The following is a 27,094-nucleotide window of genomic DNA, read 5'->3' as shown; positions in this document are numbered from 1 at the left end:
ACGAGTAAACAGGCCATAACGTGTCGACAAAAACAGTAAAGTCACCCTCCAAAAAAGGAGAATGAATTTGTACATATTTCCCAGTCTTCGTATGGTAGATGAGTACACATTTAGGGGTTTGGAGGGACTGATAAGGAGGGAGATAAGGATAAGGTCACCGATTTAATGAGGAAGGAGATAAGGTCACCGATTTAATGAGGAAGATTAGGATAAGGTCACCGATTTAATGAGGAAGAAAAGGATAAGGTCACCGATTTAATGAGGAAAGAGATAAGGATAAGGTCACCGATTTGATGAGGAAGGAGATAAGGTAAGGTTCACCGATTCAATGAGGAAGGAGATAAGGTAAGAACACCGATTTAAAGAGGAAGGAGATAAGGTAAGGTCACCGATTTAATGAGGAAGGAGATAAGGATAAGGTCACCGATTCAATGAGGAAGGAGATAAGGTAAGAACACCGATTTAAAGAGCAAGGAGATAAGGTAAGGTCACCGATTTAAAGAGCAAGGAGATAAGGTAAGGTCACCGATTTAATGACGAAGGGAGATACGTAAGGTCACCACCTCCCATCAAATCATATGGATGACGTGTGGGGCAACGCCCTCCACGTAGTCTATCCAGACTTCGTCACCAAGTGGACCTTCCACGTCCGCTAAGTGGAGGATGACCATCTTCCTCCTCCTCTTCCCTCGTCTACGTAGGACCAGTGAGGGATCAGGCAAGTGGGTGCAGGTGATGTCTGGCGTCGATCTTGCATGGCGCAAGGGAGGTCGTCTACCGCAGGGGGGAGAGAGACAGAGAGGCCATTCGAGCATGACTCCCCCACCACATACACACACACACACACACACACACGAGTCTGTTTTGGACGAGGGCACGAGGGTCGGTCGTGGCCAAGGGCGTGATGAATCAGGACCAAAATTCTCCTAGAATAACATCACCACAAGCCATATTCTATACGCGTCCTGTGTGTCTAGACATTGGTATTCCTTTGTTGCCCAGAATAAGTAGGAAGAAATTGTTCTCACCAGCTTGTTTTGTTATGTTCTCCAGAGTGTTATGTCTTCACACACCTGAACTGTGCGATGTGGAGACTCAAGTGGTGTTGTCCATCTCGCTTATTTTGCTGTGAAATATGACATAATCTATTCTCTGACGCCATTTAGACAGCGTCCGAATAGTTTGGCATCGTATCTAATAAAGTGATGTGACAGTATCTATAAGCTGACGTCACAGATAGCGAATGACTTGACTGTGTTCATTATGTAACGTAACAGTGTACGTGTTACAAGAACGGACAGGTTGGCAATAGGTGAGTGTGTGTTTGTGTGCGTGTGTGTGTGTGTGTGTGTGTGTGTGTGACGTCTAACCTACATATGTTTGTTGAGGTTGCAGGAGAAACTGTTGTATTACCTTTTCTTTAAGTCCAATTCTTCCACAACAACTACTTGGTTGGTTGGGTTGGATGGTTGGTTGGTGGGTGGGTTGGTTGGTTTGGTTGGATGGGTGGTTAGACTTGAGACTCATGATAGGCAGTCACAGAAATACAGGATAACAGCAAATTGATATGTTGTCTAACAATCTCTCTAAATCTAAACCGGCAAATACTTACATCTGGAACTGCTTAAATCTGGCAGACGCTGGATAATAGAATTTTACCTTTGATACATAGTCTGAAAAATCCGTTCATCTACGACTCTTACTTAGTAATATACCATCCAGTCTATAGAGCCTTCAGTGTTTTTAAAGACGCTGAGTTGAGATGTTTTGATTTACGTGGTATATACTGAGTATATTGTGGTGCTTCATAACACAGATCCAAAAACTATTAGTTTATGAACATGAAAGCAGTAAACACTATTGTCAAGACTAATGGCTTAAATAAAAGACATTAAATAGCGTCGGGAAACATCAACTGAAAAGCTATCATTTCGTTGTCTAGTTGGGAACGACAAACATTTTTAGACTTGAAAAGTATGAAGTTTTTCATTTCACATTTGTTTAAATGAATGTAAACTTAAAGCATATTAATCTGTCAAAGAACTAATGTGTATGTGTGTTAGTGTGTATGTAAATATATATATATGTATATAGTCCAGGAGAAATATTCTCAAAAGTAAATAAAGACGTACCGTTAGTTTTTCCCGATGATGCGGCCATTAAAATTGAAAACGAGATAGACTTACCATGTTCTGTGGGTATGTGGCCAGATTTCTTTGAACTGAGACGGCGTGAAAATCATTCAGAAATAAAACGTATCTGATGATTATCAATAGAAAGAGAGACGAGTAATCACACGTATGAATCACCAGCTACGACAAGTGAATGATTCAAAATACCTGGGAGTGATATATGACGTTGAAGATACAACCACACGTAGAAATAAACAACAGAATTACCTAATATCAGACAAACTTCAGGATGCAACATCCTACATTGGTAGATCAAAATGCAGCATGGTAACGCAGATTAATAATATGTAAATCACTATTCTAGGATGGATCCACTTTGCCCTGTGAAACAGAGGTATGGCCGCTCACAGCCACAACAAGTTCACAGGTCCAGGCTGCAGAGATAATAATAACCCTGAGACTCTTCAGAGAAATTACGAGAATGGATAAGCAACACCGAGATAAGAGTAGGATGTGAATGCTACTCCGAAATGGTTGGTGAGGAGCAAGGTAAGGCGGTGTGGCCATGGACGAAGAGTAGAGGCTTGGGATGTACCAAGCGTTATGAGAACAGGACCAGTTAAGGAAAACATACAGCTGGACGCCCGAGAGTGAGGTGCATCGAAGGTGTCAAGAGTTGGCTAACACGCAGAAAGAAGACATCACAAGAAGAAGATGAGACACAAAACAAACTATCCAAAGAGTATGAGGCGAGGAACGAGTGAAGAGGATTGACTGCAAAATGGCTCATGACAGTCTGATAAGCTGGTGACTCAAACAGAAAACAAACAAAAAAATGAAAGGTAAGACAGACATTGCAATAGAGATAAGCAAGCATGACAAAGCTGAGGGCGTCTCGGCCCAGCAAGGCTGAATCACAAAGCAAACATTTTTTTTTTCCCCTCCCCCTTTCCACATGCGTGTTGGATGCGCCACTGTGACTGCTTGATATATAGCTAAGGGCCGTCCCAGCAGGTCAAGCCAGTCACCTGCTGCATGCCAGAGGTTGAGGAGGTTAGCCCAGCAGGATCCAACTTCAGGTAAAACTTCTCAGTAGAAGGAAAGCCACGAGAGGATAATCTTTGCAGTTCAAAAGATAGAGGCCTGAGCTTTTGTGGCTATGTTTGCGTGTGTGTTTCATATATTTCTGTACATCTTTGAGGCTTGAGATTGTTGTTTTGGGGGTAAGACTAATGTTATTTCTTGCTGTGTTTAAGTACGAATGGAATCGCAGACTTGACTGTTGTTCTCATAATCAGAAGAAGGTTTTTGTTGGACGAATATTTGAACAGGGTAGCAGGCGAATCATATACTGTATAGCGTTGCTTCCAACATGGTTGATGTTTACATGGTGGGCATCCGTTCAAAATCCTCAGCCAGGTGGAGGATTAATGATATAGCGTTACATATGCTTATCCTCCGTCGCTCACTAGTCCTTTGTAAGTCAAGGTTGTTTTATGAACATCTTGCGATAATGTCAGATGAATCTATGTTCCGCCCGCCTCCCCTGGGAAAACATTTTGCTTGAACTGTTTGATTTCATGGCTATGATAAATTGGGAAATTGGCATGAAATGATGATTATGTTTCTACGTCATGCGTGGTCGTTCTGACATCATCTGGTAGACGTTTATGGAGGATTTCCTACCCGTACAGAGGCCCCGAGGTAGCAAAGCCCCCTTGGTGTGTGTTGAGGATGGTGCGGAAGGGAAGGATCGTGGACACAGTGTGTGTACTGCTGGTGGTGGCCGCGTCTTTCCTCTGCCTAGATCCAGTCCTGGCTGACCCGGGTAAGTAACTGTTCTCCACACGACACCAACTCCTTCCCAACTGGTTCTGCTTTCCTGTTTTTTTTTTTTTTTTTTTTTTTCGCGACCTATGTGAGTCATGGTCAGGTGTGTGTGTGTGTGTGTAAGAGAGAGACAGAGACAGAGAGACAGATTACCTATTTGTGCTGTACTGGGAGGGAGTTCTACGCTCGTAGGGCCCCAGTTTCTTGAACCATTTCTCCAGTGCTGTATAGCAGTCGTATCACAAAATCTTCTCTCTTCCTCTGTGGGCAGACACTCAAAGCCTCCAGCCTTTCCTTGTAACTCAGCTCTCTTTGATTCGTGTACCATCACTGTTGTCCTTCTCTGGACCTTCTCTATTAACACTTTGCACTTTTTCTAAGACGGTGACCTAATATGAGGAAGTATATCCCAGCTTTGACCTAATGTAGGGAGTAGATAGCCCGCTGAATGTTCCCCTATCCCTGAACGCTGGTGTAAGAGTTGCCATCGTAAACATCTCGTTGACTGTGTTCTCCTTTGTCCTTAGGTCGCCCAGGTCTGGCCACAGAGGGGAGGTCTCGTGTGGCCAGGCAAATCTCCCACGCAATTTTCCGACCTGGGATCGACGATCACGAGAGAATTGACATCATCTTTGGCGGGAAGGACGCAAATGACCCCTCAGCCGTAAGAACCACATATCTGCACACACACACACACACACACACACACACACACACACACACACACACACACTCACACATTTTGATATCGTTGTCAAAGTTGATAATGTCGGGAAGATACCCTCTGTATTTTCTCATTAAACCTCTTCCCTACAAAGCCATACTGCACGATTTCAGTACACATGACACGCTATTGCCTGAGTTAAGCCGTAGAGGGAACAGGTTGTTGGATTGTTCATGTATTATCTTTCTTGGGTAATCAAGGTGTTGTGTCACTCCGCAGGCGGCGCTAAGCAGCAGGCCACGACCTGGATCAGGATTTCGAACCCCACCGATTAGATTTGGACGTCCTTCACGAGACTGGGTGCAGTTCGCGTGATGCCTCGTCTCCAGCATTTGGTTACGGCAACACGTCACGTCTCCAGCAACAGTTACGGCCACACGTCACGTCTCCAACATTTGGCACAACACGTCACGTCTCCAACATTTGGTTACGGCCACTCGTCACGTCTCCAACATTTGACACAGCAACACATCACAGCTCCAGCCCTCACCACCAGCTGTGGCACCAGCATAGCACATTCTCCTTGTGTCCTTCACCAAGAACCTCCTCACCACCACGACTGCATCAGTCATCCTGCAGATCTTGTCTGCTTGTAGGGTTATGTCTGATGATGTATCGGTCACTCTCTAACACCGTGGGCTTTTAACGAAATAAACACAATTAAAAAAATCAGTGAAATAGAATTTTTAAGCACCTATTTGAGGACGTTTTGTATAAGAAAAAAACCTTCATTGTGCTTAATACATTGTACCCGAGTTGGAAAACTAGTGCTAGTAATACTTCTACAACTGCCCCAACAGCAGTACTAGTCAGGGTAAGGATATACGAGGTTGCCATCCTTGTACCTTGTGGGAAGCCACAGGTGAAACTTACCGCTTGACCTTGTTCACGGTGAATGTCTTCTCCACAAACCCAAATATCTTTATGGTTAGAGTAATGAATAGATCATGGATGACTATGTTAGGAGTGATGTCAGTGCGAATGGGCGCCACAGAAGCCTTCCGTCTCTCAAAGTTCTGATAGATCAAGTCCAGGAAGTGAACAAGGGAATGAGTGGTAGAGGAGGAGGTCCTCTTATTACCAAACTACTGAGGGTTCGATTGGACTTGGTAATGTCCCTCTGAGACTCCATCACACATGAGACTTTTGATCGAGTTTACTGGTAATGACAGTGGATGGTGCTCACTGAAACACGGTTAGGTTTGTGGACTTCAACATTAATACAGAAATCAATCAGCTGGGGTTATTATGACATGATGGAGAGAAATATTGAAGACAGATGCAGAGGGCTTTGGCTAGCTTAGGGAGGGACTCCGTACACAGCTTTGAAAAGTCTGAGAGTGCAGTGAAGCGGTTTACCTTGAGGTGGCTAGACTGGCTTGAGAGTTCACATTCTTAGGCTGTCCCCAGGAGCAGCTGGGGGTATGAGGAGTAGGAAACAAGTGGAAGGGAGTTACTGAGGCAGATGTTGACGTTGTGGCTGTTAATGAATTGAGCTTCTTTATCACTGAAGGGATGACTACTGTAAGGGAAGGAGATAGTCTCTTTCTCTCCGAACCGCTCGTCTTTCATCCATGCGACTGGCGATCCTCGCAATGTTTCAGTTGTTGCACCTTGGTTGGATGGTATGAAATCTTCGTATCTCGTATCTCTCAAATCACTCAGTTATAGAGGGCCTTGTAGGGACGTATGCCATCATGTTGGACTGGTTATGCTTGCGTGGCATTACCTGTTTGAACTTTCCAGGGAGGGAGTTCTACAGCTGTGAAGGCCTCGCCACTTCTCTTGAACTTTCTCTACTATCATACTTTTTGAACTTCTGTATGCTGGCCTCATTTACTATATCTCCACCCACTTTACGTGGTTGATCCATAACTCATACTATAAAAGTTCTTCTTTACCATCTTTTCGAACAAGTATTTACGCTTGATTTCATATTATATCATCTGGTTGTTCTATTCTTGCATCCTTTAAAGAATTTTATCACTGTCTGTGTTTAAAAGACTTAAGTTGTCATCAGGTCGCTCCTTACTTTTCTATCTTCCATGGTGGACGAATCTAAGGTCTCTGTATAACTCATTTCTCCTTGTTCTTGTGTCACCTTCGTTGCCCTTCACTAGGTCTTCTCTCCTCGAGCACTGTCCGTCTTCAGGCGAGGTGGCCAAACCTGACAAATATGTTCTAGTTTTTGGCCTTTACGTAGGAAGTGGAGAGCTTCCTAAATGAATTCCTAATCCATAAACGGAGTTCTGTTACTTGTCAGTAAACAGTTTGTCTCTATAACTGTTCTCCTATTGTGGAACTCTGGCGACAGGTAAGGGACAATGTCAACTCCCAAGTCTGTCTTATTTCCTGCGAGTCAGTATCCATACTGAGGATTTCCTTCGCTGTGGCCTATCATCATTACCTGAAAGTTATGTTCTGATTGAGTTCTATCGATTAAGCTAATGCAAATCTCATTGCTTTCCTCTTCCCTCATGAAATTTGCATCGTCTGCAAACTCACTCCGCTAGAAGCCGTACACCTTCTGGCAAGTCATTCACAGAGATCAAGAAGAATAATGGTCCCAAGACAGATCCTTGGGGTACTCTGTTATTAACCTTAACGCATTTCATAAAGGTTCTTTTTACATGTGTCTGATGTTACCTTCCACTATGGTAATCTATCCATTTGAGGAGTCTTTCCATCATACCAGGCTGCTGAGGCGCAGCTTTTTAATCATCCTATAGTGCGGTGCAGCGTCAAAAGCTTTCTTGGCAGTCCAAATACAAATAATCCATTAAGTTTTTTTTTTTTTTCTCTCTCTCTCTCTCTCTCTCTCTCTCTCTCTCTCTCTCTCTCTCTCTCTCTCTCTCTCTCTCTCTCTCTCTCTCTCTCTCAGAAATGATAAAGGTTTGTTACACATTATCTGTTTTCCCCTGAACCTATGTCCTCACTCACTTGGATAATCTCCTCTCCGTCAGCCATTTGTTTTCTAAGCATCCTTCACCAGTACCTGGCAGACCATACTGGTCAGAGGGACTCGTCTGTAGTTGAGTGCAAACTCCCTGTTTCCTATCACACAGATGGGTCTGACAGTGGGCTTTCTTCCCCTCCCCTGTGGCACTTTGTCTTTCTCCACACACGTCATGATCGGTAGCCCAAGTTGTCTTTGTCACACCCAGGACGGGAATTCCCAGGGGATTACCCCGTGCACTGTTTTCCTTAAAGTGAAAGGGTAGTAGAATTATGAACACTTGTTACATAACAAATATAATAGCAAGCTAATTACCTTACATATCAAAATATAATCACTCCCGACCCTTAATTACTAAATGGATACAAGCTAAACTGTCTGTCTTACAGGTTACAAGATGACAAGCTCACATTATCCTCTGCTTGTAGGTGATCAGACCAACTGTGTGTGTGTGTAAGATTATCTACCAATGCTTACGATGAGGTTCGATCCAAAAAAAAAACCAGCGCGTAGCGCTTCCCACATCATACAAGAAAATAGACACTATATAAACATACATTTCGATATTCCTATTATATATGTATATTTCTATATCCTTATTTTGAAATGTCGTAGAAACAAACCCCGCTACAGAATTCACCACAGTTGTTTTATGTCTATGATAAAAACTGTCTTAAATCAAATGTTGGTATATACATATACGGACTTTACGTAAAGTGCTAGCTAGACGTAAGGGAAGGGTCAGCCAGGCAGGTGTTTCCTGAAGAGCAGGAAAGACCTCAAAACGTTCCAAGTTCTCCGAAGTCTGGAGCTGACAAGACAGGTTTTAGAGACGTCATCCTCTGTCTGCAGGAACTGATCATTTTCGTATTGTTTATTTCTCGTGTTGTCTTACGTACCCTCGCTTGGCGTACGGATATTATAGGCAGAATATGTAGGAGATGGGGTGAGATTTGTACGTTCACCTCAAGAGGGTTAGAGGAACGGTGAGGTGGGTATTTCCACCTTTCCTGGACTTGGAGGATCAAGCCACTCGAGTGTCGGTGGGAGGCCACAGCGCAAGGGAGGACTTACTTAAAGGAAGATCTTCTCGCGCTCGCCAGTCTGAGACCAGCAGATCTCGGGTGAAGAAGACCAGCACTAGGACGATAGTTGAGGTAAGCTTTGTACAAAGACCCCCTTTTTATTTTCTTTTTTACGAGGTATCAGGAGTGTTACCGGACTCTGGCTGCTTGTGGTTCCATCGCGGGTGAAGATTCACCTTCGTCAGTGGGCAAAGAAGGGGAAAGTCTCGTCGAGGAACTTCTCGCTTCAGAGGAGTGCCACCATTCCCCAGCATCTGAATGGAGCGCAGTTTTGCAGACGCCCCGTAAAAGAGGGTCCTGGGGGTTGTATAAAGTAATCAAAATACACAGACACACACACACACACACACACACACACACACACACACACACACACACACACACAAAGGAATGGGTAGCCATTAATTATAACAATATCCATGGAAAGGTGTGTTCTGCATCAAATGTAGGTTTACCTCCACGTCTAGGTAAACTCTGTGGTGAATTCTACCTTTAATTATTTAGTGGAAATATTCTCCTCTTCACCTGGTGTGTCTGGGTGCAGGAGACAAGCGCTGGTCTCCATTACCCAGCTTTGGAAACACAGCTTCACTGAGACTCACTCCAACTCCTGCTTTCTACAGTTTACTATCACAAAGTCTGAATGACAAGTGTTGCATAATTTTAAGACTCTCCAACGCAAATACTTTCGTCACGTTATGAATGTCTTATACTATCATCCTTTCTTTCATCCTAGAGAAAAGTTTGATGAAGTCTTATGTGAGAAAAAGGAATTATTTGTGTTTCCGCAGAAGCTGAGGGACAGTTGAGGATGGTCAAGCTGGCGTGTGTCGTGTTGGTGGGGATGATGGTAGTGGCACTAAGTTGCAGTCTGGCCCTACCCGATCCTGGTGAGTCTCTTGTGTTTATAAAGTTTTAGCTACAGCTGTAAGATACACTCATCTTGTTGGTGACAGCCTAGATTCACTATGTTAGATTCACTAGGGTCTTGTTCTTTCATTGTTGACCAACCTATCCTTGTGGATAGATTATCGATCTATTCTATCCCTGTGGATAAATTACCTATCTATTCTATCCCTGTGGGTAGATTATCTATCCATCATATTCCTCTGAACCCTCTGAATTCGACAATGCGACTTTTGAGCGCGACGGTACGACCCTGGAACACGGCGGTACGACCCTTGAGCACGATGGTACGACCCATGAGTTATAATAGCTCATACTCAACTTGGATATAAGGATTATACCGTCGTACTCAAGGGTCGTTTCTTCGTGCTCGTAGGAGTTAAGCTAAAAAGATAATCGTTTCAGTTCTACAAATCATAAAAAAAACTTTTTGTACTAACCTGTGGTGGTCAACTTGACCCACTGTAGATCACAGTCGAGACGAAACCACACGATTCCGACGTGAGGTTTATTATCCTTTGCTTTTTGTATCTGTGATGACAGACGACCCCGGCGAGGCCAGCAGGGTGACCAGGGACGTGAGCCGCGTCATCCGTAGGGGGATCGGTAGTCTGGGGATCATCAGAGAACTCATTTTCCCAGGAAGGAGAACCAGGAGACCTCTGTCGGTAAGGCGAACAACACTGTTCCAAGTTTGAGTGTGCCTCGCCCTCACCTTAGTGAAGCACCTTCCTAGATACACACACACACACACACACACACACACACACACACACACACACACACACAAAGATGAAAATAGTTACTAGTAGTGCCAACTGGCTCCACGGTGTTTGCATTTGGACTTAATCTTGGCAGCCACCTGGGCGACGACCTCCTGCCCTAATTACTTTTACAATCTGTCCACAGGGGGTTCGGAGCAGGGTTCCCACGGGGCGCGGGTCGAGGAGGAGATCCCGCATTCAACACGGCTCCTGCACACGCTCCAGGTCTCGCAGGAGAAGGTGCTGAACCTATGGCTGGACCTTACAATCACTCGTGGCTCCACTCGCCTTCCCACCCCACCTCTCTACCACCAGCTACGGCGCAACCCAGACTTTTTCCCCGTCTGCAGCTATACCTCATCCTGGGCTGCCTTCTTTATACCACCAGCTATAACACAGCACGGGCCTCCTCCCCATATCACCAGCTAACACAGCCCCCACATCCTTGCTTTCATATCTTGATGTATCTTGCGCATAATACACCACTTCCTTGTGTCAAATGTCCAGTTACTTATGTAGACTATGCGGAAATAGGTTGATCATAAATGTATTGAGTTACTGATATAAAGATTCCTACTTATTTATGCATGTAAGCCTTTCTACTCCTGCCAGAGAAAGAGGGACACAGAAGTAAAGAGCAATGAAGGACATGAATGTCAGAGACAAAATTAAAACATCTCAGACGTTATGTTAAAATCCTGCAACAGGAGGTCCCAGTGATGATATTACCCAGCTAAACCACACCTTCTCACATCTATTTCAAGAAACCCTTTCCAAAAGACCCTCCAAAAGTGAAGTTGTATCATACACTCAATATCTTGTAAGAGGAGAAACTTCCGAATGTATTTTCCCAAAGACAAACACACGATGAAGGCGTTAGTTCAGTGGAAATAACGCCAGACATCACAGCAAACAATGCGTCTACAGCTTTTTTTTTTGATGACCCATGATGACCTTAGCAGTGACCTGTTTCATAGACATGACAGTAAAAGTCTGCCACATTCCTTTTCTCTCGCTGTCAACCCCAGCTTTATGGACGGACAGAAAACATAATCCAGCAGAGCGAGTGATGCCCCCCAGTTGGGAAGTCTGGCACGATATATACGTCGTCTTCTCGTACTTTTTTGACAGTATATCTCGATAATTGCCTGACGTAGTGCTGAGCTGCTGTCAGTGTAAAAGATATTCTCGATTTACATTGATGAACTTCTATTACATAGCGGGTGTCCGAGTGTCTGTCTTGAGATAGTAACATTTTGAATGTGACGCTCTGCCTTGTGCTGGGGTGGGTAGCATTTTGCATACACTGTAACACAGAAGGCGGGCGGGAGCGAACGGCTAGAAACCCTCTCCTCCTGTATTATCATTTCCCAAAAGATAGATAGATAGATTAGATGAATAGATAGATAGATAGACATAAAAGTACGTCAATACACTTCTAATGCGTCTGGTGATTTGTGACGCAAGAGTGTGCTGGGCTGTGACGCAGCCACGACCGGCTGTGTGTGTGTGGGGATTTTCCACCAGAACGCGCCGTCAGGAGAACCAACTTACCCTGCAACTTTGTGAGGGTCAGGCCTCACTGGTTTAAACCTCACGAGGGATATTCCAGGAAGACTAGAATATATAACTCTATGGATCATTATATTTTTTTTTCCCCTCCCTTCTAGGACTTGATCGCCGTTTCCCGCGGTAGCGAGGTAGCGGAGGATCATTCTTATGCCACAAAATCCATTTATATATATATATATATATATATATATATATATATATATATATATATATATATAGTCTTAATGTATCATTTTTGTTTATAAGTTGGATTAAATGATGATCATAAGCTTAAGACGAGGAACTAGTCAGAAATCGAAACACACACACACATGATAATCAGAGAAGCGGCAACACAAACACACAAACCTATTTATCAAGGGCGCATCGCCCACCCACCTCATCTGTCATGCATAGTGGCTTGGCTCACTGAGAAACATAGGCATCTCTGTCATGCATCTCTGTCACGCAGGCACCTCTGTCATGCAAACACGTCTATCATGCAAGCACCTCTGTCTCACAGGCATCTCTGTTATGCAGGCGCACCTCTGTCATGCAAGCATCCCTGTCATGCAGGCATCTCTGTCATGCAGGCATCTCTCTCATTCACTCATATCATGAGAATCAAATTGAGACAAAGATGGAGAGAACACTTGCATGACAGAACGTTGTTTGTGGTAGTGTGGTTGTGGTGGTGTTTAGAGAAGAGGGAGGGAATGAAGGGAAGAAAAGAAGGATGGAGTGGAGGGAAGAGAACGAGGGAGGGAGTGGAGGGAAGAGAAGAGGGAGGGAGTGGAGGGAAGAGAAGAGGGGGGAAGTGGAGGGAAGAGAAGAGGGAGGGAGTAGAAGGAAGAGAAGAGGGAGGGAGTGAAGAGACGAGGGAGGGAGTGGAGGGAAGAGAATAGGGATGGAGCGGAAGGAAGAGTACAGGGAGGGAGTGGAAGGAAGAGAAAAGGGAGGGAGTGGAAGGAAGAGAAGAGGGAGGGAGTTGGAGGGACTGACAGTGGGAGGGATGTCCACTGGGACTTTCCCCAACCCCCTGGAGGCTCAGGTTGTGACCGGCAGGAGTTAGGTGTAAAAAGTTGCCTCGCCGCACGTCCACGTCGCCCTCGACCCGTCCTACTCCTCCTGCTGTGGTCGACGCCCCTTGGACTACCATCGTGGTTCACCTGGTCAGGATCTCATCCTTGTTGGGATCTTGCTTCCTTCACATGATCGAGACCTGACTCTATCCTCCTCCCAGCCTGTGTCATTCCCTACCCTTCTTCTGACCTGACTCTGACCCCTGCCGGAGTTGCACCCTCCTACCCTAACCTGGACCCTGCCTCTAACCGTGTTTCTAGCCTCCTCCCATCCTCTCCTGCTTGTGGTCCACCCTTGACTGCCACTAATGTCCTCTCTCCCTACCTTGCCTGGGGCCTGATGATGCCTGCTGTCTTAACCTACCTCTCTACCTTGACTGACTGTCTCTTTTCTCTCGTCTGAGGCCATCGCTATGCCTCGCGGCTGAGTGCAGTTTGCCTCCTGCTTGTGAGGGGCGTCTGTATCTTAACTGTATCTTAGTTCTATCCCTGCATGTGACTGTGACTGTAGCCAGGATTGAGCTCCCTGCTTTGGGTTTCGTTTTGTCTCCTCATTGTGGCTAGACCTCTATGTGCAGACAGCTTATCTCTATGATCAGAGTTCGGCCGATCTAAGGACCTTGCTTGGAATATGCCACTACGCCCTATCTCACATGCAGCTTGTGGTCTGTTTTCTGCGTCCTGTTGTGTTACACGCATGTGTGCATGCTTATTGCCAATTGTTTTATGCTGCTGTTGGTCTGTGTATCTGTACGTGCGGTGAATCTGCCTCTGTCATTGTAACCACGAGGGTTCTGTTCCCTACGTCTAGTCTGGCATGTCCACGGTCTTTGCCATCTTGCAAAACTGACCGACGTTGAGCTGGTTCTCTGCATCGCTCGTTGACAGACTCATTGATAAACATCATGCCTGGGTGTCTATGTTTCTTACTATGACCGAGTCCTGTACCCTGCTCGTGCATGGTGGTTTAAATCGATCTCATCCAAAGTTTCTTCTAAGAGTTGCATTTTTGACTGTCTTTCAGACGTATACGAGCAGAGAATCTACGTTGTGTCCAATATGTGGACAACATTGGTCCCTGCTGCCTTAATGGCTCGAAATTGGAAAAAACGCTCCACCCATGACTGGTGGAAGAGGATTAGGTCTTCCCAGGGGAGGTGGGAAGACAGAAGTCGCCCCCTCCTCCTCCTAGCAAGGAGATAAAAAAAGATGAAGAAGAAGAAAGAAAATGATCCAGGAAGAACGGCTAGACACTAGCGGAACTAGAGCAGTTTAAACGCCACTTTCCGACAGTCAACGTAAAACACGTACTCCACTTCCTCCTTCTGTGAGGGAGAGAGACATCAGTTTACCGCCACCTCGCGGCCTGCCCCATCTTCCCCCCCTTCCCCACCCAGGCTCTGCCCACACCTGCCACAAGTCCCCAAGCACCCTTACTTACCTCACCCCCCCCAATACGCCCCAAGGCTCAACCCCCATCCCTCCCGCCTCCCACAAGTCCCAAGCATCCCATTACCCCACCCCACCTCTCCTCCTCCTCTTCCTCCCGTCCCCCAACACCAGTACCTGATTCCCAGAACGTCACTGTATATAGCTCAAGTTTCTTTAAGTCTCATGCACCACACACACACACACACACACACACAGAGCGAGTTGCTCCTCATCTTGACTATTTTTGTCAACGCACGGAATGTGAGGATGACCTAAGGTGACCAACCCCACACAATCGCGGGAGGTTTCTTTTATCTCGGGTGCGGCCATTTCTGCTCGGCGGTGAGGTCCGTGTGTGGCGATGACTCCGGATGTCGAGTTTTGGAGAACCACGAACCGAACGTACTGGGAGGGCAGGAGGTATCCACGCTCGACCAGTGTTGCTCACGACGGTGGTGAGGAGTGAGCACTGTGTGGGTCCTCCCTCCACTCCAGGTGTGGATACGAGAGAGGTTGTGTTATGTTGATGGTCACAGGCGTGGAGGACGTGGCCGATGTGTGGTGGAGGGTTGTAACACATTGTGTGTCGTTGGAGGGTAAGTGGCATGTGTTGTGTTAGTGGCGGCAGGATCTCCGCAGGTAGTGGCAGAGGGGGTGGGGGAGGGGAATAGTGAATCAACTGATCATTCCGTTAGTGTATTACGTATGTCGGTGCCACGTCCCACCACTGAGGAGCCCCTCTTCCCTCCTGCAGCCACAGGAGACGCACTCAGGTATCAAAATGGGAATAAAGTATCCGAATATGACCAGTGGTTTTTTCGTCCCATCCCGCCCAACGCTTAATGACTTTGCTCACCTTTGTTCAGTAACACATGATGGACGAGAAGAAGAAGAAAAAAAAAAGGGTGTTGCAATTGAACAAGCTGAACAAAGGTTTTTTTCAGTAGTGGCTCAGCGATCGGGCATCCATTTTAAAGAGCAAAGAAAACAAAACGTAACAATATACATACGGAATCTTACATAGTTTGAAGACAAACCATAGCGACTCGGGTTAAAAGCATTTGTCTTTCAATATCCAAACAGAAATGATGTTAATCCAGGAAATTGGGATGATAAACAGTGTCATATTGGTAGATTTGAGGTTCGTCGAGACAGAGGAAGGAACAGGAAGACGCCAGTGGACAGAGGAACACGTCAGGCGAGGACAGGGAGACCTGGGCTGGTTGGTGGTGGTGGTGGTGGTGAGGACTGCGTGACCCTGGAGTGCTGGTGGTGAGGACAGGGGGTACCAGGACTGACGGTGTTGAGGACGTGGAGACCCTGGGTTGGAGGTGCTGAAGACGGAGGGACTTACACGGGAGTACGTGAGGAGGACAGTTAACGGAACTCACGCGATTGGAAAACGAAAAAATGCGCATTATCCTTGTCGGTAAGCTGTAGACAGCAGTAACCCAGGGGCAGTTTCACCCACCTGACATACGAGTGTTGAAGTGATGCCTAGAAACCATCTGACACCTTCCGCGTTTCAGGATTACTGACATTACATTCTGCTGTCGTAAAACCCCACAAGCCCAGACCTATCTACTAGAAGAGGGGGGAAAAAAAAGAGGGCATTTAATTCCGTGTAGCGTTGCGTCATCAGAATGTCCGAGTGGTATTCCCCCAAGGTCAGACCCGGCCGACACGGTGGAGACAGGTTCCTCAAAGCCTCCTGCTGTACTGATGAGGTGGCAGGGTGAGGAGCACACTGGCGGACGGTGGTGTCCCTGCCTGGTGCAGCAGGCGTGTGTGGTGCGCTGTGGTGGTCGGGGGATGGTGTGCCCCCGACCGAACCTCTGCAGGTGGTGTGAGGAGAGGCGCAGAGAATGTGGTCGTCTCTTGCCTCATCGAGATGTGTTTGAGGTCCTCTCATTACCCTTCGATATTCAAGGGTCAGGTCAAGGGTTAAGCCATCTTGAGGAAGGGTCATCCCGTACTATGTTCAAGAGGTTAAGAAAAGAGTCATAATACTCCAAGAACATTATGATGAAGAACGATGAACGTACATGAGAAAAGGTTCAGGTAAACTGAGAAGTGTTGAGCAAGTTGATCATATCCCCGGAAATAGTCTAACCGCTTCGGGCAAAAAAAAAAAAAAAAAGAAAGAAAAAAAACATTACTGGACGTGTCTAAAGAGCACGACACACACACACACACACACACACACACACACACACACATGCATAAATCTAAGAAAATGCATCACAGTAGAGAGGAAACAAGAGCTGGGGCCCCATGAGTGTAAAACACCCTCCCCGTGCCGTATACAAATAGGTAACTGCAGATACGTAATTGATTACATACATACACACTACTATGGAGGTTTGAGGACATTAGCATATTACCCAGTTACGTCAACAATGTCTCTCTGAACACAAGGCTGATGTCTTGCCCCTCACCTCCCACAGAAGTCAGCGAGAGACATCAGGTGACCATCGACGCAAGAACGTCTCGCCCGTGACCAGTGACGTCACCCAGTTACATCACGTGAGGTCCGGGTCGTCGTCCTACCTTCGTGATGTCAGGGGTTCGAGGTGTGTCGTGGTCCGCGGCTGTGGTGATGGTCGTTTGCTGTACGACCACACACACCCACACGAGTGAGTCTGTCAGAGTTGGCTGTTTCGTCTCTTCTCATTATCTTATTTCAACCTTACATACTCACATAAGTGTCGTGTGGTAGGTGTCTTAAGTATGTTAATTAAGTATATCAAGTTGGTTCCCAGGAAGAGACCTAAGGTGATATGGTAGCCAGAATGAGAAGACTTGAATGGGGAAGAACCTGGGCTCTCCTCCTTATTATAGATACGAAAGTCAAGCTATGGTTTGATAATGTTATTGCTCTTCATTATGCTCGTCTTATGCAGATGAGATCCTCTCAGTAAACCAGTTCCTGAATATGATCTATTGTGCCCTCTAGATCGGGTCTCATGAAGGAGACAGAGACACCCCGTATTATTGACAGAATGTGTGAACCCAGTTACTAATGTGTCATTATGTGTATCTTCGAGTTCGTGGAGGTCTTCCACGATATTCTTCGAGTTCGTGGAGGTCTTCCACGATGTTCTTGATATTCTCCTGCAGTTGGCGGCTGTGAGGACCTCGCCTCAACGTGTGGGCGGTGGGCGGCCACAGGCTGGTGTCAGTCCCGCCCTCAGTACATGCATGAGACCTGCCCCGTCAGCTGCAACTGGTGTGGTGGTGAGACTCTCCCAGGCTCCTCCTTACTAGTCAGCAATCAAATTCTGTAAATTTACTCATTGTTCTTCAATGATAGAGAGGGAGGGAGGGAGTTTGACACTCGTAAGAACCCGTCTATCGAACTTTCTTTTCACTACAACTTGTCATTGCGACAGAGCTCACTCTGTCATAGAGTACTGGAAGATTATTTACCCAATACCAGTTTTCTCTCATGTTGCTTTTCATGTTGGCATTTTTTTTTTTCTTTTCAAATAACTATCCATTGAACCTTAGTTACAAATGGCGTTCGTCGCAGATATTCGACCGGAATACGATGTAATTTCTCTATCTCCCATCTTGGAAATGGGCACGACCTTTCGTCTTCTTTTCTGACTTCTCTGTCAATTTTCTGTCAAGTTCTTCTCCTCCTGTTCATCCCATCTCACTTTCGTCGGGGTCCATCCAACTAGCCATTGTCATGTGATCAATTAAGCTAACCCTGATGTGTTCTGTTCTCCCGTTGCTGTTCGCTACATGCATCCCCTGTCAACTCACATTTCTCACTCGTGAGGCTGCGTGGCCTCACAAATAGTCTCATGGCAGCCCATATGGGTCGGGACCTACACGCATATTGTCTTCTATCTTTTTCTATTTCTGAGTGTGGGACTAGGGATCTAATGCTGCTGCAGGAGGTGAGGAGAGAGAGCTTATAGTTCATCGGTGGTCCATGGGGGAGAGCTGTCCGCCGACCACTCTCAGTGACCTGGGTTCGATTCTCCAGCGGAAATTCATACACACACACACACACATGTGTATATATATATATATATATATATATATATATATATATATATGTGTGTGTGTGTGTGTGTGTATATATATATATATATATTTGGCATCCTCCTGCAGGAGGCGGTTGTGAGGACCACGTCATAATGTGTGAGCGGTGGGCGGCCACGGGCTGGTGCCTGACCCGCCCTCAGTACATGCAGGAGAACTGCCGTGTCAGCTGTAACTTGTGTGGTGGTGAGACACTCCTAGACCTCCTTACTATGTTATCATGCATCTGCTTGTAATTACCATGTCGTAATTACCTGCTTTCATAGAGAGAAAGAGAGGGAGGGTACGACCCCCTCCAGCGGCCACATCCCTCACACTTTATCTCCCATCTTTTGTTTCTCTTTCAGCGTCTCAGTCCTGTTAACGATCATAGAGACTCGTTAGCTGCTTTCCTCCTTCCTAGTCAGCCACAGTTCTGGGCACTGTGGGAACACTCGTTTTACACCTTTTCCAAAAAGTTTCTTGTTATTGTCTTTACTTGTTCATCCTCTTACGTGCTTTAAAGATATGAGTTAATTTACCATACTCTCAGACTGTTCCTTTCATTTCATCTCTTAGATATTGGGCATGTCTATTGCCTCTTCCTATCATAGGTAGTATTCTTGTTGCACTCCTCTTGACCTTCTCTACTAGATCTTTGTGTCCTACGGGCAAGAGGTTAACCGAAAACATGATATGAACATCTACTTCAGGTCTAATATAAATTGTGAACTATATATTGAACATTTTCTTATCCAGATACTCATCTGTAGTTCTCATAACCAACAACATACACTGTACTTCCTTAAAGACTTTACAGAGGTAATATTATGTCGACACTGGAGAGTCCATTTCACACACACCTTCAGGAACCTCGTCTCCCACTGTTTTTTTTTTTTTTTCTACTTCATCTCATAAATGTTCTTTCTCGTGTCTGTAGCCTCTAGAAATTATGTTACCTTTTTTTTTCTCTCTTTATTATATTTTCTTCTTTTGTTGGAATACTTTTCTTTTTCTCTCCATTTCAAAATTCGTCATTGGCATCATCGACGAACGTCTGTTAACCTCCCGCATGACTAACCCTTCTAGTGTTGCCCTAAGTCACTCGTTAGCTAAATCCTGACGTGAAGATTCGACCAGCTTCACGCCCGCTCTTCTTTCTATGTTTCCCATGTTTGCTTTCATGCGCTGAGCTCGATGTATCGTGCCTTAGTCAACGCTCCGATGGTGCGCCTTCCGTCCGGGTGGAATGACTAATGTACTGCATTACTCTGTCAGTGGTCCTTTATCCCTGCTTAGCTCTGCATCAGTCAAGACCCGTTGTCCATCTTCTTTATCCCTCTGTGTTCGTGCGTGTCTGTGTGTGTGTGTGTGTGTGTGTGTGTGTGTGTGTGTGTGTGTGTGTGTGTCTCATACCTTAATCTACAAAGTCCAATCCCTTAATCAACTAACCATTTGGTCTCACAACTTGACATCTGACAAAAAAATATGACAACTTTATCTGATGCAAAACAAATGTAATTTCATACCCTGCTCGGTTTCCTCCTGCAGGAGGCGGGTGTGATGACAAGGTCGCAATGTGTGGGCGGTGGGCGGCCACGGGCTGGTGCCTGACCCGCCCTCAGTACATGCAGGAGAACTGCCGCGTCAGCTGTAACTTGTGTGGTGGTGAGACTTCCTCCGTTGTCTGGGGACCTTCGAACTCAAGTCTGTGGCTCCCATGTTTGTTTGCTGCTGGTTATAGTGACACAGTTGAGACACAGTCGGTGTTAGTTACTGCTCTCTCTGGCTGTCATGTCCACTCTAGGTGCATCACACAGGTCCCGAGTGCGTCGACCGGAGAGCAGAGTGTGCTGCGTGGGCCAAGCAAGGCGCTTGTGCGACCCAGCGGGAGCAAATGGTGGCCACCTGCCCCCGCTCCTGCGACGCATGTGATCAAACTGCATTTCTTGTGGACGTCAGAGTCTTCAACACGTCTGATCGTCCACCAGGCTCCACTGCCGACGTCCCTGGTCGTCCTGTCGTGCCTGGTACACAGGTGCAAACCATCACCAACCCTGGATTTGGTAGGTTTGTGGAGGACAACTGGAAACTGGTATATCTTGGATGAATCTCTGTCTCGTCATTTCTCACGGACGGAAATGATGGGTATGTTTGGTCATACTGACTGGAGAGAGAGAGAGAGAGAGAGAGAGAGAGAGAGAGAGAGAGGAGAGAGAGAGAGAATGATGACGATGATGATGATGATGAAAACGAACCTGACACCAAGTATTTCCTCAGTGTGTGGACAAGGATACCCACCTGCCGGAGGCGTGATCAACAGCGGAACCAGGACGGCTCAGGTAAAGAGAAACATGTTCAGTTATCTCTCATTTGTGTCGGCCACTTGCAAACGACTTTACCAATCATTTTTAGTGATGGTAGGAAGTCGTGTAGAGTAAACATGATCATTCTGACGTGTCTCTTTCAAAACATTTGGTGTAGACGAACCGTCCATGTCGTGAGGTATGTATCAAGAATACCATCTGACAGAATTTGAAGAATGATACAGAATTTTCAGAATCGCTTTGGTTAGTAGAGAAACCTCAGATGTCATTATATTTCTCTCTTATAAAGTGGCTGTTATATGTCTCGTAGGAATTTAAGTAGTCTAGGCTGGTTAAGCCTTGGTTGAAAAGTAGATATGTGCCTTTCTTATTGATTTATTTGGCTATGAAACTACATTAAAAGCAAACAAATGAATCGTGACAATAACTAAAGGAAACACATCAAATGTCTAGGAATAAATCGTGACAGTAACTAAAGGAAACACATCCAATGTTTAGTGATAAATCGTGACAGTAACTAAAGGAAACACATCCAATATTTAGGAATAAATCGTGACAGTAACTAAAGAAACACATCCAATGTTTAGGAATAAATCGTGACAGTAACTAAAGGAAACACATCCAATATTTAGGAATACTGCATATGAATGATTCAACTTTTTTTTTCACCTGCAGTCGTCACAATCTGAGTTCTTAGTGGCCTGTTCTTTCAAAGTTATACACCAAGAAAATGTTATTGCTAGCGCTTCCTGCTTTGACGCGAAGGTTCACTATTGTCCCCTTCACATTGACAGGATGCGACGGGCGACAAGTCGGGCGTGTTAATGATGATACCAGGTAATGTCCCCATCCTTATGCTGTGCTCTGTGGCCCCTAGCCTCCCACAGCACGGGCAGGTAACTTCAGATATCAATCATGTCATTCCAACATTTGTTTCACAAACTTTGACCCATGACTGACACCATCACGATGTGTGGAGGATCCTTCGCAGAATCAGACAGGACCACTGTACCCCCAACAGGGAAAGTCAACATGATGCTGGAGACGAGGTTTAATAAGCTCAGCGTCCACGACACCTTCTGCGGGGCGACGCCCATCACAGACCGCTTCCTCCTGACGGCGGCCCACTGCGCCATCGATCCGAAGCAACCGTACGTCCTCAACAGTCGTTTTCTGTTTCTCCTTTATCATAGACGCCTCCTGGCCTATGTCTCTGTACGGTGGGTGTCTCTGTGTCACGCGGTGGTTTCCCTGGGGGGAGGGGGTTCCCTTATCTATGTCTCTGAACTAAGTTCTTGCCCTATCTGTGCCCCTCACCCACCTCCTGAGATGCCGCTGGATCTGTATCCCTAAAGACTGATGCATCTCATAGCTATGTCATTATTGGAAGATGATCTACTCTTCCTCCTCCTCCTCCTCCTTGTTTATACCTGGATAATCCTTCTGGCTGTGTCCTTTCATCCGTGATGGTCCTAAAGGATCTTCTTTCTCCTTTTTTTTTGAGAACTCAGTCATCCCCTTGGCTGTGTGCCAGTACCCTCCTGGTCCCCCATAGTTGTATTCCTGCAGACCAGTCGTTCCTAAGGCTGTCTTCATACCCTTATGCCCCTCCTAGACAAAGTGGTCCCCTCCTGCTCCTGCCTCGAGGTCCTTTATCTGGGTTCGTATACCACAATGGTCCCTCTACTGCCTCAGTACAAGTGTGGCTCCCATAGCTATGTTTCTATAGCACAGTCGTCCTCATGGCTGTGCCTGTGTACCGTGGCAGTTCTCTTAACTGCATTTTCAACTCCTGTTGGCTTCATCTTATGCCTTGGTCTTCCCTTTGCTTATCCCTTAAGACCAGTGGTCCCCTAGCTTTGGGTTTAAACAGACAGTCTTCCCAGTTACGTTTGTACACATGGATGGCCCATTTAGCTGTGTCTCTGTACCACGATGGTCGTCCCGGCTATAGGCTAGTGGTCCCTTTCTCTCTGTGTCTCTACTTGACCTTGATCCCCTGGGAATATCCCATCACCACAAGGGTACACCCTCTGGTTATACCTGTGGTCTTCCGTTGACTGTGTTGTTTTGCCTCCGTGGTCCTCCTGTTCATCTCTGTAACTCAGTGGTCCCACAGGGTGCGGACGGTGAGGCTGGGGGAACTGGACTTCGCCAAAGACAACGAGGAGAACTCCAGACCCGTCGACTACGAGGTGGAAAAGGTCATCATTCATCCTGAGTTTATGTGAGTGTTGACTGAGGCTGTATGTTAGTGTGTGAGCTGGACATACAGGAAGGATAGTACATTGTGTGTGTGTGTGTGTCTCATAACTTCTCATAGATTAATTAACCATTACCCTACCTTTTTAACAGTAGCTGCGAGCAAGGTATTTCCATGAGTCATACATGATACAGAATATATGTTTTATGAATCTTGTGAAATGTACAGCTTGAGATACGATTATCTCTAATGTTCCTATAGTTAGAAATGATGTCTTCAATCCTGATTATTTATCTTACGTACCAATCATCCTGTTTTGAAATGTTCATCTGAAATCCTCAGCTTTTAAGTGCGTTTTCTGTTTGAGCTTTCGACATCATTGTTATGCCAAACCTGCTTCTTTTTTTCCCCTTATCATCTTTTTTCTTTATCTCTGGTTGTCTACATTTCTATCCTCCACCTCATCTCGCGTCCTCGCGCCACGATCTGCGTCCTCGACTCTAGCAGTCGAGTCCCTTCCTTGTCCCTAGACCTCACGTGACTTGTTCCTTGCATTCGTTCATCCCGTCTTTACCTCTGTCTTGTATACCCATCTTGGAGTCACCTTTCCTGTCTACCCGCTCTGTCTGTACCCCTGGGTAAGTACCTACCTTATGATCCTCCCTGACAACTCATCTTCTCTTCAGCACCTCATTTCTTGCTTCAATTTTTTCTTCGTCTTGCTCCTACGCTTTCCTGATTACCGCGTCACCAATGTCTAGGGCCTTCCAGACAGCGAGAGGGTGTTTGTAGGGTCTTAGAAGAACCAACCGCTCAACCTGCCTCCTACCTTCGACCGTAATCCTCTCCATGTCCTCAGCCGATACCTTTCTCTATGTCCCCAGTGCCCAATCTCCCTCAGTGTCAGTATCTTCCCTGTGCCGTCATACGGAACCCACTGTGTCTCCAGCGATCATCAGGTACACGTAGTCAGATTGGGTCTAGCCGTTACACTCTGGATTATATAACTGTTTGTATTCCCCTCTCACCAAATTCCGTCTTGACACCTCCTTCCCGCCTCAACATCCTCTCAGCCCCGCGTCTGCAGTGCGCTACAACGACGTGGCGCTCATTCAGACGGTGAAGCCGATGGCCTTCAACGAAGTGGTGTTCCCGTATTGCCTGTCCGTCCAGCGTCCGCCACCCAAGACCATCGTCACCACAGCTGGCTTCGGCCTTTATAATGCCAGTCAGTATTGCCAGCCATGTGAACTCGTCATACCTCCCTACCCTCCGTCGCTGTTCTTGTGGTTAGAATTTGACTACGTCTCTCTCTCTCTCTCTCTCTCTCTCTCTCTCTCTCTCTCTCTCTCTCTCTCTCTCTCTCTCTCTCTCTCTCTCTCTCTCTTGCATGGAACTTTGTAAGACTGACGACCCTCTCTAATTTTCCTTTTCTTCTCTCTTATTCCTTGTCTCTCACACATCTCTTATCTAAGGTAGTCGAACCCTGGTGTCTCTCTCTCCTCACCATTGTGGATAGTGTGTCCTGCTCGTCCGTTAGTATTTAGACCAGACTTCCGTTCGTGTCTCCTGGACAGCATGGGGTACCATTCCTCACCTCTTTCCTACTACTACTGCTTTATATCCCGCTTTGTTGTTGTTACGTTCAGTGAAGATATGCCTATACGGTCTGAAGGTTATATACCTCGTTCTGACACTGTTCATGCTCTGGCCGCAGCCTACCGTTCATCCAGGCTGAAGGAGAAGGAGCTGGAACTGGTGGATCCTGGAGCATGTGAGGAGACCTACCGGCGCTCAGATCTCGAGGATCACCTCAAGCTGAGGTACCCGCAGTTGCTGCAGGGGAGTGACGTCATGTGCGCGGCGCATCCAAAGCGGGACGCTTGTGAGGTGAGTACCGCCCAGCGTAGTCCATCCCGACACTGTAACCACCCCTCCCTTCCCACTGTGTTCGAGAACTGTGGCTATATCTAGTGTCACTATCCACTGACAGAATCTCAGCCAGGCGTAGCTTGGTCCTCAGTACGAGAGGCGGCGAGCTGAGTGTTCAAGACGTGACTGAGAGGTCCATGTCCCTCGAGTACAACTAACTTGTTGGATACTCAAGCAACTGATTCGTATCAATGATATTTTAGAGAGGAAATTGAGGTTTGTAGCGTATGAGAACTGTCGTCACGAACAATAAGACCCCCTTTCACACTCCTGTTGGTAACTGTACGAAAACCAACTGAGATGTTATGGCGCCATCTATGTTTGAGATCCCGAACTACAGTCCTTACACAGCGCCATCCTTATCCAGAATTCGAATTTCGTTTACCATTCCGTTTAAAGGTATATAATCATAGCAGAACCCATCCCAAATGTATTTGTAGGTTTTGCCCAATGGTACGGATACCTAACCTATGATCTAACGATGATTTGATAGTGAGTTAGACATCAGAGTCCTTGAATCACAACATATCAAACAAACTGATATTAAACTGCAATAGCGTCCCATTGCCACCGTGCGCAGTAATGTAACCCTGAGTTACACCGCCGTCCACTTAGCATCACAATGTTGTCGTCAGTCATTTGACATCACCGTATTTCTATTTCTATCTAAATCTTTCGTCCACGGATAGAATAACAATTTCTTCCGTTTATCAATTATTCGCGCGAGATTTACCTCAAGTCTACCTGTGCCCTCTTTACCAAAGTTGTAAGTTGTGTTTAGATATCTTTACAAATTTTGGTTTAAGATAACGACCAACGAACTTAGTTATAGGATCCAAGATGCTCTTGAAACCCTGGGAGACTTGCGTGTGATTTGTGCTATTGGAATATTCAATGCCACTCGGAAGTGTCATTCTAAATGCTATTACATACTCTTAGTTCATTCATACAAGTTTTAGAAAAGCTATTAATAAATCGTCATATATGAACTTATACTTTACTATAGGAATCTTTTTTGTTACACACTACCAGAAGATGAGGGAAAAGTGGAGCCCAGAAAACGTATAGCGTTACGGCAAGATTTGTAAACCTGTTGTTCCCCATCCCCAGGGCGACTCTGGCGGGCCGCTCTTCATAGACAAAGACGGTCGACGGTTCCTGGTCGGGGTGGTGGGCAGCGGTGTCTCCTGCAGGGGCAACGGCATCTCCATCCTGCCGGGTCTCTACATCAGCGTCGCCGATCACATTGACTTCATAGACAGCGTCGTGTACGGCATCACCAAGAAGTAGAGAGGATCCTTGGCCACTGGTGTGTGTATGGTATGAGCTACCGACATATGACTCTGGTCGATCAGTGGCGGTATGAGACTCGCTCCTCTATCCAACGTCCCGTACCACACCGTCGAGAGAGAGAGAGAGAGAGAGAGAGAGAGAGAGAGAGAGAGAGAGAGAGAGATAGAATCTAAACCACAATTCGGACTCTGTCTGTCGTGTGGCAGGATGGGTGTGTAGCTGTGTATGTAGCCTCTGGTCATCACTAAAGAGCCCACATGATAAGTTCGAGTTAACCCAGACTCGCCGTCCTTGGACCCCGGAATCAATAATCTTTGAGGATATTTCTCTGATCGCCGAACGCAGAAGAAAAAAAAAAAAAGGACCGACATCCCCAAGACATCATCGTGAAAGACTCACTCTGTCATTTACTTTTCATCATTTGTAACGTCGTCGAAAAATACCATTGCCCAAGACTCGCTGCGGAACAGAATAATGAGAGGGTAACAGAGACTCGTCCAGCTGACGGAGAGGTTGAAGGTTCTCTCTCTCTCTCTCTCTCTCTCTCTCTCTCTCTCTCTCTCTCTCTCTCTCTCTCTCTCTCTCTCTCTCCTCTCTCTCTCTCTCCTGATGGAGACAGAACCGTCAGCAGACAAATTACTTTCGAACAAAAACAAAAAAAAAGTAATATTTTCATTCATTCTCATATCTCTTCAGGAGATTCCTATTCTTGTTATTTACGTGTGCAATGGATTAAATTGGTTTTCATTATGTTTTGGCTTATCCATACCCTTCCATCTCTCTGGTACGAGATAAAAGAATAATACAAGTACAGACCTGGCAACTCCTTCAAGACGGATGTAA

At 46.0% G+C, this 27,094-nt stretch overlaps 2 protein-coding genes and 1 long non-coding RNA gene across 11 annotated transcripts; all 3 read left to right on the top strand.

Annotated features, from left to right (window-relative positions):
• The first annotated feature begins 3,122 nt into the window (after positions 1-3,122).
• On the top strand, positions 3,123-5,356 carry LOC139766468 (uncharacterized). Its single transcript, XM_071695155.1, has 4 exons — positions 3,123-3,211; positions 3,827-3,960; positions 4,490-4,626; positions 4,906-5,356. The coding sequence occupies exons 1-4, from the start codon at positions 3,168-3,170 to the stop codon at positions 4,999-5,001; spliced, it is 411 nt and encodes a 136-aa protein (XP_071551256.1). The 5' UTR covers positions 3,123-3,167; the 3' UTR covers positions 5,002-5,356.
• Positions 5,357-8,671: 3,315 nt separating this feature from the next.
• On the top strand, positions 8,672-10,985 carry LOC139766467 (uncharacterized). The gene is made up of 4 exons (XR_011716907.1): positions 8,672-8,799; positions 9,519-9,617; positions 10,177-10,301; positions 10,543-10,985. It is a non-coding gene; the product is annotated as an uncharacterized lncRNA (long non-coding RNA).
• A 3,681-nt stretch (positions 10,986-14,666) lies between these two features.
• LOC139766286 (venom protease-like) lies at positions 14,667-26,837 on the top strand. 9 transcript variants are annotated; one of them, XM_071694728.1, is made up of 13 exons: positions 14,667-14,956; positions 16,909-17,097; positions 17,582-17,698; positions 18,587-18,703; positions 20,048-20,164; positions 20,317-20,562; positions 20,777-20,838; positions 21,618-21,660; positions 21,845-21,974; positions 22,943-23,050; positions 24,100-24,254; positions 24,744-24,916; positions 26,069-26,837. In XM_071694728.1, exons 2-13 carry the CDS (start codon positions 17,019-17,021, stop codon positions 26,246-26,248), a joined length of 1,527 nt encoding a protein of 508 aa, XP_071550829.1. In that variant the 5' UTR covers positions 14,667-14,956; positions 16,909-17,018; the 3' UTR covers positions 26,249-26,837. The 9 variants fall into 9 exon arrangements, with proteins under 9 accessions (XP_071550829.1, XP_071550828.1, XP_071550831.1 ...); XM_071694727.1 differs by having other exon boundaries at positions 14,667-15,057; XM_071694729.1 differs by lacking the exon at positions 14,667-14,956 and adding an exon at positions 15,087-16,522.
• The last annotated feature ends 257 nt before the right edge of the window (positions 26,838-27,094 follow it).

The sequence above is a fragment of the Panulirus ornatus genome, chromosome 57, assembly GCF_036320965.1.
Source record: "Panulirus ornatus isolate Po-2019 chromosome 57, ASM3632096v1, whole genome shotgun sequence".
In the NCBI taxonomy this organism is placed as follows: Eukaryota; Metazoa; Arthropoda; class Malacostraca; order Decapoda; family Palinuridae; genus Panulirus; species Panulirus ornatus.
This window is presented reverse-complemented; position numbering and strand designations above follow the sequence as displayed.